Source organism: Ceratotherium simum, chromosome 19 (assembly GCF_057802395.1).
Source record: "Ceratotherium simum simum isolate JZ-2026a chromosome 19, ASM5780239v1, whole genome shotgun sequence".
In the NCBI taxonomy this organism is placed as follows: Eukaryota; Metazoa; Chordata; class Mammalia; order Perissodactyla; family Rhinocerotidae; genus Ceratotherium; species Ceratotherium simum.
This window is the reverse complement of record NC_141918.1, coordinates 2,301,939-2,315,312: the sequence shown is the minus strand read 5'-3', so window position 1 is coordinate 2,315,312 and position 13,374 is coordinate 2,301,939. Positions and strand designations below refer to the sequence as shown.

General features: G+C 34.2%; 1 protein-coding gene and 1 non-coding gene across 7 annotated transcripts in view; both read right to left on the bottom strand.

Moving 5' to 3' along the window:
* SENP6 (SUMO specific peptidase 6) overlaps window positions 1-13,374 on the bottom strand; it is a 127,304-nt gene that overhangs the window by 65,514 nt on the left and 48,416 nt on the right. For 2 of the 6 annotated variants that reach the window (XM_014781070.2, XM_087443788.1), the window contains 2 exons: window positions 11,627-11,647; window positions 446-516 (listed from right to left, as the gene is read on the bottom strand). The exons of 1 other annotated variant lie outside the window; for it this stretch is intronic. In XM_014781070.2, coding sequence (XP_014636556.1) covers window positions 446-516; window positions 11,627-11,647 — 92 coding nt within the window. The remainder of the gene's footprint in view (window positions 1-445; window positions 517-11,626; window positions 11,648-13,374) is intronic. 3 more of the 6 variants (XM_014781071.2, XM_087443789.1, XM_087443787.1) reach the window with 2 other exon arrangements.
* On the bottom strand, window positions 4,825-4,928 carry LOC147914488 (U6 spliceosomal RNA). The gene has a single exon (XR_015555288.1). It is a non-coding gene; the product is annotated as a U6 spliceosomal RNA (small nuclear RNA).

Below are 13,374 nucleotides of genomic sequence, written 5' to 3'. Positions count from 1 at the left end.
TCACAATTATTTTCCAATATCTATTATTAACACAGTTGTGTCAGGTATGGTCTATTTAACTGAATGGTTGCATAATATATTTTAAATTTTAGGAGCAAAACCATTTAAATCAAGACATCTATATAATACAAGATTATAACAGTTCAACAAAACACAATTTTGAAGCTATAACCCATTTTACAGCCAATATTTGGATCTTGAATTTAACAAAAATGCTAATATAATCAAAAAGATTTCAAGCTGTAGTCAGTCGAATGTGCAATCGTTCCCTGATGTTTTCAGGTCACAATTAAATCAATTCTCAAATCAGTTATAAAAAATGGTTTTCCACATATTTCCGCAATACCTGGGAATACTGTAAAGCCAGTGCCATGTCTCTATTTCTACCTTTCATACAACTGCTCAAAACCCTTAACAGGTGTAACCAATAAAACTGCACACTTACCAACACCTTGGGGCCGACTTAATCTTATAGGATTATTTTCAAATTTTTGGACATGAGGTGGGTATTCTTTCCTAGAAAAAGAAATTTACATAGTTTTATGCTAACATAAAAAATACTTTTCAAAATGGAAAAGTTTAAGGAATATTTACAGAATGATTAAAAGCAAATCAAAGCTTCTTTACAACATAAAAAGTGGTACTATAAAATAATAAAACTATATTACACAAATATACTAAAGCTTAATACATGATAAGATCCCTAAGGGCAGTGACTATATTTTATTTAGACTGTCCATCTACCAGAGCTCACAGCAGGCAGACTTTCAAATAAATATTTAATAAATGAATCCAAATTACTGTTCTTCAAAGTAGTCACTTTGGAAAGTTATATATTTATTCTCCAAATGCACAAAACTTTAGAATTTTCCTTTTGGAACTGCCTTCATAATCAGTTTATAAAAACCACATTTAAAAAAACTCATAATACTTCATTGTCACACATTTTTTGAATTAAAAAAAAAATCACTCAATAATACTCAATTTGCCCAATTTTGCTGTAAATGTTTTTAGTTCTTTAAAAACAAATCAATGAATAAAGGAATAAGTGGTGAATATGATATTGGACTTAAGGATAATTCCAAAATCAGTACAAAAATTGTTACGCACAAAACCAGCAATCATGGAACAATATTTTAGTCTTGTAATATGACTATATTAAGGGAATATAATTACACTTTAAAAAAATATATTAAATTACATCATCAGACTTCATACACAATATCAATTTTAAGAATTTTGAACATAATCCTTAGTAAATAAGGACCCTAAAATACCATATAAGTCCAAATATATGGTAATTTGGGGGAAAAGTAAAAAACTGATAGCTAATTGTGGGATACAAGCATTCAAGGAGATTTGCAAAAAGTGCAGTAGACCAGGGAGCTACAATAACTAGACACTTTTCCCAAAATAAAAGCTTCTAAAAATATTCCCATTTTATTTAACCAGGGCACTAAAAATATAAGAGGTCATTCTATTATTTGTAAATCCATTCACATTAGTGACTGATACCTTTCAAAGTAAGGTAATTAAATTAACTAAACAAAAATCCTAAAGGAATTTTCCTGTTAGGATTTCATATTCTTACACTAGAAAAGTCAGAGTACCTAAATTGAAAACAAAATATGAAAATGATATAAGAACAAGAAGAAAGCAGTAAGAGCAGTGATAGCAGTGTACTTGTAATAGCAGTTAGCAAACAGTGAGCATCATGTGCCAGGTACTGTTCTAAGTGCTCTGTATGTATTAATCCCTTTAATCCTCACAATAACTTTATAAAATATATACTATTATTAGCACTTTATAGATGAGAAAACTGAGGCACAACGAGGTTAATTAACTTGCCCATGGTCACACAACTAACATCACACACAATTAAATAGCAACGCCAGAATATGAATCTTTGCAAATTGCATCCATATTAATGAGTAATGGTGTCTTCTTCATTATTGTCGAGCAGCATTTGGTACAACTGGGCAACTTCTACCCTGCCAAAATTTTAAGATTCGTGAGGATACGAGTTGTGAAGATCAGAATTTGCCTCAGAGATAGTAGTACTAGCACTACAAAAAAGAAGGTGATGGGCCGGCCCGGTGGCGCAGCAGTTGGGTGCCCGTACTCCGCTTCAGCGGCCCAGGGTTCTCGGGTTCGGATCCTGGGCACGCACCCACGCACCACTTGCCAAGCCATGCTGTGGCCGCGTCTCATATAAAGTAGAGGAAGATGTGCACGGCTGTTAGCTCAGGGAGGATTGGCATCAGATGTTAGCTCGGGGCTAGTCCTCCTCACAAAGAAAAAAAAAAAAAAAAGGTGGGTTTTCAGCTCCTAATTTCACTATATTAACCTTAAAATAAAATAGCACGTTTTTATACTCCATACACTTTCACATTAAATAGTCTTATCTTTAAATCAAATAATTGATTTGTGTGTGTGTGTGTGTGTGTGTGTGTGAGAGAGAGAGAGAGAGAGAGGAAGATCAGCCCTGAGCTAACATCTGCCAATCCTCCTCTTTTTGCTGAGGAAGACTGGCCCTGGGCTAACATTTGTGCCCATCTTCCTCTACTTTATATGGGATGCCGCCACAGCATGGCTTGAGGAGCGGTGCATCGGTGCACACCTGGGATCCGAATGTGCGGACCTGGGGCCGCCAAAGCCAAGCGCACGCACTTAACCGCTATGCCACCGGGCTAGCCCTGATTTTTTAATTTCTAATTTTCATAACTCTACACTTCGGAAAAATAAAGATACCAACTTTAAAACGCAACAGAGGCAATGAATCTGAAGCAAAATACGATGATACTACTATGATAAACTCCAAAAACTCTGTGAGTTGTATATTTTCAAAATAGTAGACAACACAAATAGATAGTCTCAAAACTAAGGATTACCAGCAAGGAAAATAATTATCTGACAGAAAGTGGCCACAAAATCCAGAAACACGGGTATTTTGAATTTTTATCAGTTTGTACCTGCTTGATTACTTATTCTGGGGTACGCTATAAGCACGGGTTTATTCAGTAATAACTGACATAAATCATCTGAGACAACAAATATAGATGTGCAGGGATTGGTGAAAACAGTGCATTAAGGCACTGTGTTCTCTGCAATTTGACACAGTGCACTGAACCACGCATTGCTAACAATGAGGAACAAACACAACACTGAACATATCATATAATGCCTATGACCTTATCATGTACTGTAACGTAATAACAATTATGTATATTTGCCAACATTTCCAGACCTTACAGCCACTCCGTACCCAATATTTGCTACATGCTTCCCTACACAAACAGGCCAAATTAAATTTTGTTTTAAAAAATTTATTATAATGAATAAATTACAGAAATTAAAGCATACTTGAATACAAGAATACAAGAATTTCAGGATAAAGGTATTATTAGTTTGACAAGAGAATTAAAAGAACTTGCCAGCCGTAAACTATCTTGTGTTCTTTAAAATTTAGTTTAGTTTTTAAAAAAATTTTGTTAGGTGATCAAAAATCAAATTTTATGTTAATATCTTGGTTGAGAGTTCCATCACTCTACAGACACTGAAATTTCACACTCCAAACTGGTGTGACGCTCAAGTCTAGGATTTCCTTTCTCAGTGGGTATTCCTTTCCCACCTCAAGTCAAGCAGAAGCAGAGAAGCTCCTGTCATCTGTGGTCTACAAGGTGGGAGGATGTTCTTGCTTCTGAGGGTTTGTGTTTTGTAGAAATTTTAGAGAAAACCTTACCTCATGGACTCAACACTTTTCAAGCTGCATAAAATGAATTGCAGAGGTTTTTTTCCCCTCTGTGCAGTGTTTCAATAACACCAGAATGCTCTGCTCATTCAAGGTTAGACAGTCCTCAGCCGTCAAAGTCTTTTTTTTCAAATAAACTTAATTCTGGAATAATTTTAGATTTGTAGAAGAGCTGAAAAGACCATTCAGAATTCCCTTATAATCCTCACCCAGTTTCTCCTCATGTTAACACCTTCATTACCATCATACACGTGTCAAAAAAGAAACCAACACTGGTACACTACTATTAACTAAACGCTAGATTTCATCTGAATTTCACCAGCTATTCCAATAATATCCTTTTTTTTTGCTCCAGAACTCAATCCAGGATCCACTGCATTTAGTTGTCCTGTCTTCTTAATCTCCTGTTTCCCAATCTTATATTGTTTTTCAGGACCTTGACATTTTGGAAGCAAACTGGTCAGTCATTTCGTAGAATGCCCCTCAATCTGGGTCTGTCTGATGTTTTCCTCATGATTAGACTGAGGTTGTGGGTCTGGGTAAAGAATATCACAGAGATGAAGAGCCCTTCTCATCGTATCACATCAGAGAGTACATGCTATCAATATGATTTATCACTTAACAAGTGATGTTAACTTATTTGGCTAAGGTAGTGTTTGCCAGGTTTCTCCACTCTAAAGTTACTATTTTTCCCTTTCCACACTCTATTTGGAAGCAAGTCAGTCAATCAAGCCCACAAAATGGGGGGGGGGGTGTAGCTAAACTCCACTTCCTGAAAAGGGGAGTTATCTATACATATTATTCGGAATTCTTTTGTAATAAACAGCTATCCATTTCCCCCAATTCATTTTATGCAGCTTGTAAAATCCTAGGATAGTTCAATAAACAAATGATTTATTTATTCAATCATTTATATCAGTATGACACATGGATATTTATTTTATACGTCAGACTATAATCCAATTGTTTCAGTTTTGGCTCCTGGGAGCTCTTTCAGATGGCTCCTGTGTCCCTTCGATGCAATCTCATCCTTTTTTCTTTTTTAATTCTAGTAAAATACACATAAAATTTACAAAAATATGGAACGCTTCGATAATCTGCATGTCGTCCTTGTACAGGGGCCATGGAAGTCTCTGTATTGTTCCAATTTTAGTATATGTGCTGTTGAAGCAAGCATCCTTTTGTTTTCTGAGTACTTGCTTGGTTTCTAACACTACAAGATGCTCCACGCCCATTATGTTTTCTCCCCAACCCATCCCTAGAATCAGCCATTTCTCCATGCTCCTTTTTTTAGAAAGTGGTATTACAAACAAGGACCTGGGTACACTGGGCTTCTTTTTGGTTTGGTTTTGATGATAGCTCATTTTACTAATCTTTCCAGTGCTCTTAACTGATCTCAAAAACTGTAAGTTTCCATAAAATAAATCAAATGTATTCATTTTACAGTTCAAATCCATTATTCTAAACTCATAAATCAGTCTATTTTCAAAGAGCTGTATTAAAATCTCCCACAGTTGTACTCTAACCAAGAAGTTGTTGCATTTTAAATATTTCAGAGGAGTTTTATACATTTAGTTGTTACACTCTTATAGAGTGTGCCCATTATAAGATGTACTCCTTTATTCTATTCAGTGCCTCTAACCTTTAATTCCATCTCATTTGTTACTAAAATTCTACTCATGCTTTCTTTTTTGTTTTTTGTTTTTTATAATTTTATTTATTTATTTATTTTTCCCCCAAAGCCCCAGTAGATAGTTGTATGTCATAGCTGCACATCCTTCTAGCTGCCGTACGTGGGACGCGGCCTCAGCATGGCCGGAGAAGCGGTGCGTCGGTGAACGCCTGGGATCCGAACCCGGGCCGCCAGCAGCAGAGCGCGCGCAGTTAACCGCTAAGCCAGGGGGCCGGCCTCATGCTTTCTTTTTGTTTGCATCTCTTGTGACTCGAAATACTCCTCTACTTACAAACTGTTACTTTATTTTTTTTTTAAAGATTTATTTATTTATTTTCGCCCCAAAGCCCCAGTAGATAGTTGTATGTCATAGTTGCACAGCTTTCTAGTTGCCGTATGCGGGACGCGACCTCAGCGTGGCCGGAGAAGCGGTGCGTCGGTGTGCGCCCGGGATCCGAAACCGGGCCGCCAGCATCAGAGAGCACGCACTTAACCGCTAAGCCACAGGGCCGGCCCGACAAACTGTTACTTTATAAAATGTCTGATTCTTGTACACAACATCGTATAGCTGGGTTTAATCCAACGAGTTTCTTTTATTAAATATATTCAACCTGATCACAACTGTTTTAACAGCTGGCAGACTTCATATTTTCCTTTCATCTTACTTCATTAGCTGTTTGTTGTTTATACCTGTATTTGTTATTTTACTTTGTTTCCTCTTTTCCTCCATTTGTTACCCCCCAACCCCCAGTTAATTTAACAAATGAATAGTTACCTTCCTTCTCTCAACCCTTATTCCAATTGCATATTTCTGTTCATTAACACATTATCAAGATTCTAACTATTTTCTCAAGGAAGATGTTCTAGTGCATCCCCAATGGGATGAGATCTTTAAAATCCTTTTACTTCCTCACCCTATCTCTCTCAAACTCCCTCCCCCAAAAAGGCCTTAAGATTCTTTTTACTTCTCCCTTTCTACCTCCCCAACTCCTAGATTTTGCTGAAATAGTTTTGAACATTTAGTCACAGATTATTATTGATTTTCCTTTGTGGCACATCTCTATTTGCAAACTGGAACATCCTTAGCCTTAACTGAATGCCACTGACTTAAGTTTTTAATTGTGCCAAATTATAAATTACATACAAAAGATTTTTTTTTAATCTCAAAGATTTATCAGGTAATAACACTTCCCTACCTAAAATGCCCTGAAATCTTCTTGTGAGTGCACTAATATAAAATCCAAATTTAGATCATCTTACAAGCGTTTTCTGATCTAGGGCCTAGGTGACCTCGCCAAATTCACCTTAGAACATTTTCGCCTTTGCTCCTCAAGCTCCAGCCATAGTGGCTCTTCTTTCTGTTCTTTGAACATCCCAAACTCATTCCTGTATTAATATCGAAGCACCACATCTTCCCTATCTGGAAAAGCCATTTCTGTGATCATGACATGGCCAACTGTTCATCTAGTCCTTGGTTAAATGTTAGCTTCCTAGCAGAGTTTCTCTGAACACACAATCTAAAGAAACAATACTGTCACTCTCTATCACATCATCCAATTGTACTTCTTTACAGAACTTAATTCATGTTTTACTTGTTCATTATCACTCTTTGCCCATCAAAATGTAAACTACAGGAGTGCAGGGATCTTATCTGTTTTGTTCATCAATGTATCCTATGCCTAGAACATAGCAGGCACTTGATGAATACTTGGAATGAATCAATGTGCATAACTAAAAGGCAGTATGTAATTAAAATTTGTATTTATCAGGTCAAATAATTGTACAAATATTGCTGTACAAGGATGGTAATGTTGTCAAAACTGAATCACTGGCTACCATATAGTAATTAAAAATATTAATTGTGAGCCAAAGTACAAATATCATACTTCAAGCATTTGAAGGGCACTGTAAACTTGTTTATACTTATTGATTGGACAGGTTGGTTGGAAACTGAACATACCTGGACTTGTTTACTGTCTTACTTCCTAGTCTTTTTCTAGTGTTACCATATTCAATCACTGTTCTCTTCACAGTATGTTTTATCATGCAGCAAGTCATTCTTCTTTTCCCTCATTATTCTTCTTTTAAAAAAAAGTCTGGGAGCCGGCACCGTGGTATAGCAGTTAAGTGCGCTCGCGCTCTGCTGCTGGCAGCCCAGGTTCAGATTCCGGGCACGCACTCATGCACCGCTTGCCAGGCCATGCTGTGGCGATGTCCCATATAAAGCAGAGGAAGATGGGCACGGATGTTAGCCCAGGGCCGGTCTTCCTCAGCAGGAAGAAGAGGATTGGCATGGATGTTAGCTCAGGGCTGATCTTCCTCTCTCACACACACACTACATACATACATATGTACATAAATAAACAAATAAAAAAGTCTGTCACTCTTCTCAAATATTTACTCTTGTAAATGAACTTTAAAATCAACTGGTCAAATTTTTTAAAATAACAACAAAGTCACTGAGATTTTGACTAAAATTGCATTAAACTTACTTTAAGAAGCACTGGTACCAAATAATCAACCAGGAATACAATATGTTTCAGATTAGGGTTTTTTTGTTGTTGTTGAGGAAAATTCGCCCTGAGTGAACATCTGTTGCCAATCTTCGCCTTTTTTTTTTTGGCTTGAGAAGGATTAGCCCTGAGCTAACATCTGTGCTAATCTTCCTCCATTTTGTATGTGGGTCACTGCCACAGCATGGCTGATGAGTGGGGTAGGTCCACACCCAGGATACAAACCTGTGAGCCCAGGCCACTGACACAGAGCGAGCCAAACTTACCCACTATGCCATGGGGCCATCCCCCTGATTAGGTTCTTTAGATACATTTATAGAAGATTTACACATCATTAATTCTAGCACTGGATATTTAGTTTTAGTTGCTACTATGAATGAAATTTTGGTCTTTCCAATATATACTTCTATCAATCAGAGGTGAATGAAGGAAACAATTATTAATACTATTAGTCTTGTAGCCTATGATTTTGCTCAACTCTTTTATTATTTCTAAGGTTTCAAATGACTCCCCTATAATTCTAAGGAACAGAGGAATCATCTGTATATAATTCTATTTTCAAGTAACTTGAGAGCAATTTATAATGCTACCATAAATTGGTACTGCCCTCTCTGCAAAACAATTTCACAGTACTTATCAAGAGCATTAAAAACATTTGTAACCTAGCCCATAGAATCCTTTCCCAGATATTTATCTTAAGAGATGTATTTAGAGATTTATATACAAAATTGTTCATCAATGTGTCATATATAACGGTGAAAAACAACCAGAAATGAGCTAATGGGTAATTAAATTATGTATATCTGCAGGACAAGCTATTATGCCATCATTAAAAATCATTTTTAGAAGCCAACTTAATGACAGAAGAAAATGCTAGGACATACTGTTAGGTGACACTTCAGAATATGCAGCTGTATTTTTATTATGACTCCACATGAGTTAGGTACATTAAAAAGTGCAGAGAAAAAAAAAATTGGAAAGAATGGCTCCAAGATCCTAATAATGTAATTTTCTATTTTGAGAGCTTTTAAAAAAATTATAAAATCTCTAATTACAATATTTTTTCAAACACACTCTTTAAGTAAACATTTCTAATATTTCACATAGGTTCTTTTATTGTATTCTGTTCACTTTTGTACCTTTTTGTTGTTTCAAAACTGTCTACAATACACATAAACTTTTATAATAAAAAATAATAAATACTTTTTAAAAAATTTAAATTTGAACATCACTATGTGTTTCAGTTTCATAATGGGTCAACAGATTCTTTATCTAGGGAGGGGGAAAAAAAACAAGTTCTAATACCAGATAAGTATTCTAGATTGCTGCTGCTACCACATACAATGTATTCACAACCTATCTGTCCATGAGTCAGAAAGGAAATAGAGTCAGTCACCCACAACAAAGAAAAATGGCAGCAAATTTTTTAAGTTTGCAAGCTCTGGATCTTAACACTATTATTTATATATATTTATTCCAGCTTGGCTTTAACTTTAAAACACATGTCATTGTACCCAGTATATAGTACAAGTGGAAAAAACCTGGAAAAGATTAACCTTCCACAACCACCTAACTTTTGTTCATTAGATAAACCATTCTTATAAACAATCATTTAGTTTAGAGATTTATAGCCTCATGTGTTAAGGGATAAAAATAAAGAATCTTCTATTACTCTTCAAAAATCAGAAAAAAAGATGTGGCTTAGTGTTCACAAGAAGGTTGGGGGGGAAGGCTTATGTGAAAAGATTTACAAAGTAAAATCTACTGACGCAAAAGTTCTTCTCAGTTTATCTTTGACAAAGAATAATACAAGATAATTTTAGGTAAAGATTAATGGGCTAAATTCAACCTACCACTAATAAGTTGCTGAGGAAAGCACTCAGGTGTATTCATGATAAGGTATTTTATAAACAGTTGCTGTTTCATATCTAGTCTCCGGTAGTAACCTCAGTACAAAAGACTGAAAGACTTTCAATATTTATGACCATTAGATTTTTCTAATTTTACAATGTGTAAGTCAGTTTTAAATAATTATCTCATCTGTTCCTCACAAATTTCTTTTAAAATTGGGCAAATATTATTGTCCCCATTTTAGAGTAAGTTATGTGCCTACTGGTAAAGCTGGTTACTTAATTCTACATCTTCTGACCACTAGTCTAGTATTATTCCAACAAGAATGTAAGCTCCAAAAGGGGAGGGATTTCTGTCTGCCCCTAGAAGAGTGCCTGGCACATAGAGTCATTGAAATATTTGCTTGATGTATCAATTAATAAATTTCCACTACAGAAATATGCATAAGAAGCCAAAACAGTGGGAAAGAAATCAGTATAAACTCTCCAAGGGTGTACTGTGAAAAAAAGAATAATCTAAGATCTTTATATTATTCTGATAACATAACAGTACCTATATTTTACCTACTATAGCATACAGGAAAGAATTTATTCCTATAGAACAAGAGTCTGTTTCATATATGTGAGTTATTTAATGTATGTCCTTTAGCAATTTTATTAAAAACATCTTATTAATGGCCTCCCAAAAAATATACAGTCACTTACAAGTTAAAAATTTAAAAGATATAAAATGACTCATTTATATCTGACAAGAAATAGTGATTTACTCAAAAAGAAAAATAGACACAATGTAAAAATAATTTTTCTTTCTCAGGAGATAGGTAGCAAAATATTTGTACAACCCATTCACTTAAAACATGTAGGAATTGTGAAGTATTTCAGAATTATAAAATATGCCTAAACCTTTTGCCGACAGGATCATCTTTAAATTTATATTTCAGAAACTTGGTGTTCATGAAGATGAAATATATGCATTTTATAAAATGCTGCAAAGTTGTCTTCTTTGCCTCCTCTACAGCTTTAAACAAAATTACAGTTAAATTTATGTAATTAAACAAAATTATAGAATGTCCCTTGTTTTGACCTTCACCAATTACATGAAAGTACTGGTTTAATACAAGGGCATTAACCTGTTTTTTTGGTGGGGAGGGTTCATAAAAGGCTTTTGAGACTCTCACAGAAGGAAGAAAAAAAGCTATGCACATGCACAAAAAATTCTACATACATACACGAGGAGAGAAGCTATTCTTATGGACACTTGCTTTAGAACAATGATAATCACTTCACTAGTCAAAGAAATGAGTTCTTAAAAACTTGTTTCCAAGTTATTTACATCATTCAACATTTCTGCTAAAGGACGATGTGTCTGCCAGTGTTACTACAAATGGAACATTAAATTCTATTACAAACTTTTGGGTCAAAATAGATATACATTTGATGTTTAGAGTTTTGACTCCAAGCTTAAGGTATTCTAATTCCATTTCCCCCCATACTCTTCTGAAGTGTGAAAGCAAAAGTATTACCACTAAAATAAAACAAGAAAGATTTTAATGATGTAACTGAACAACTTTACTACTAAGGCATTGAAAAATTCTATTTTTAAAAGAAAAGTAGTCATCCATCAGTATAAATAAATAATAATCATTCATGGAAAAATGTGTATTGAGAATTATGGGGAAACACTATCCACATATGTCACATGTCATGTTGTGCTATTAATGTTTCCTTTTATTAAAATAATAAATAAGCTTTTAATTCAATGACTATTTTTCAAAACATATAAACAATCTGATATTTTACTGTTATATCCATGCTCTAATTTCATCAACATTAAGCTTACCTTTCCTTTTGGTCCAGACTGCTTAAAACATGAAAAAGAAAAAAAATGTAAGAGGCAAGACCTCATTTTTGATATATCATTGTAGTCTTAGCAACTGCAGTCAATAAGGCAAAACTCTAATGTGATTAATTTGTTTTAAACACATTACATATGTCACATGTTTTGAATCTTGTCAGATACGTAAATTGTTTTTCAAATTTTGCCAATACAGAAAATAAGATATCTAAAATATTTAAGGAATAAAAAAGGATGTACAAATATATGAAAAATTCTTGAAAGAGCTTTATATAACCATCAAACATTTGAGTATACATGTTATTTTAGAGTAGTTATGTAAATAGTCTTCAAGGAACAATACAATTTCCTGAAAGTTATAAAAGTTTTAGTTGTTGCAATCCTGTTGCCAGATATGATTATTTACTTCTGAATAATAAAAAAATTTTTTAAGGTTGAAACTCTTGCACAAAAGCCTTAGCTTAAATACAGTATATGGTTTGGGACACAAGGAAAGGCCTGAGATTTAAAATCATGGCCTCTAATCAAAAGTCCAATGTATAAAAGGTCCACCCTTCTCCACAGTTCATGGAAAATCTAAAAAGCTATCAACATCAATTACTCAAGAGTAAAATTACAAAACCTCTCAATTTAGAATAAGATTCACATCCCAGAATTATTCTTCTTTATTATAAAAGGATCTAAATATTTAGAAACAACACTAAGCAAAACACAGTTTACAAAATCCCCAAGTCCCCATATTAACTCTTGTATGGAGCACACAAGTAAAATATCAATTTAATCCTAGCAAATTAAGAAAAAAGAAATATAGTGACTTAGTTTTACATAAACTGAGAAGAAACGCTTATTTTTTAAAAAAATTTTCAGTAATGTGGAAAAGAATTATTATAAACTTACATGAATACCATATTTGAAATTCTACCTTTGCTATTAAAAAAACAGGATAATCTGTATAAAATAAATTTATGTTGGATAAATGACAGAAAAATAAGGGAATTTTATCATACCCTATTAAAGTAAGTGAAACTTATATAAACATAAAAATTTAAATATAGTCTTACACATTTATTTCTTATGGAGTCTTGTTTCCAGGAAAGGTAAAATGAAAACCACAAGTTAGGCATTACTATGTAATCTAGCCATTTCCAACTCTATACTATTGTGCCCAAGAAGTGAGAAGAGTTAGCACTCTCTTGTTTTGTTCTGTTTTTAGACTCACCTGTACACGGTAAAGGAAAGAGGTAGAAGACAGAGTAGCAGTGGAAGAGACAGGTTTGGTTCTTTCCAATAAACCAAGGGAGTTAAGAAGAAAACAAAACACAAAACACAAAACAAAACAAATATATACATATACACCCATGCTCATTTCTCTTATCCTTGAGAAAAACGCATTTATTATGATATGATATCTAATTTATAAGTCATGGCATTTCCACAAGATTCCTCAATATGTGTTTATTATCAAGCCCTGTCCTAGAGGAGTTTACATATCAAAAAAAAAAAGCAGTTTTTAAAAAAATGGGGAAGGGGAGCCATTATTAGTAATGTAGGACTTTGTAAAACTGTCAACTTACATTCTTGTTGGACTATTTCACTCTTGAACTAGTGCTGTACTAGTGCTCTTAAAATTTAAAAAAAAAGGAAGGAAAAAAGACAGACTGACTGATTGATTCTGGTATCCATGACCTGATTTAGGACTTAAAAAATTCTTTCAAAGGGGTGCTTTTAATTAA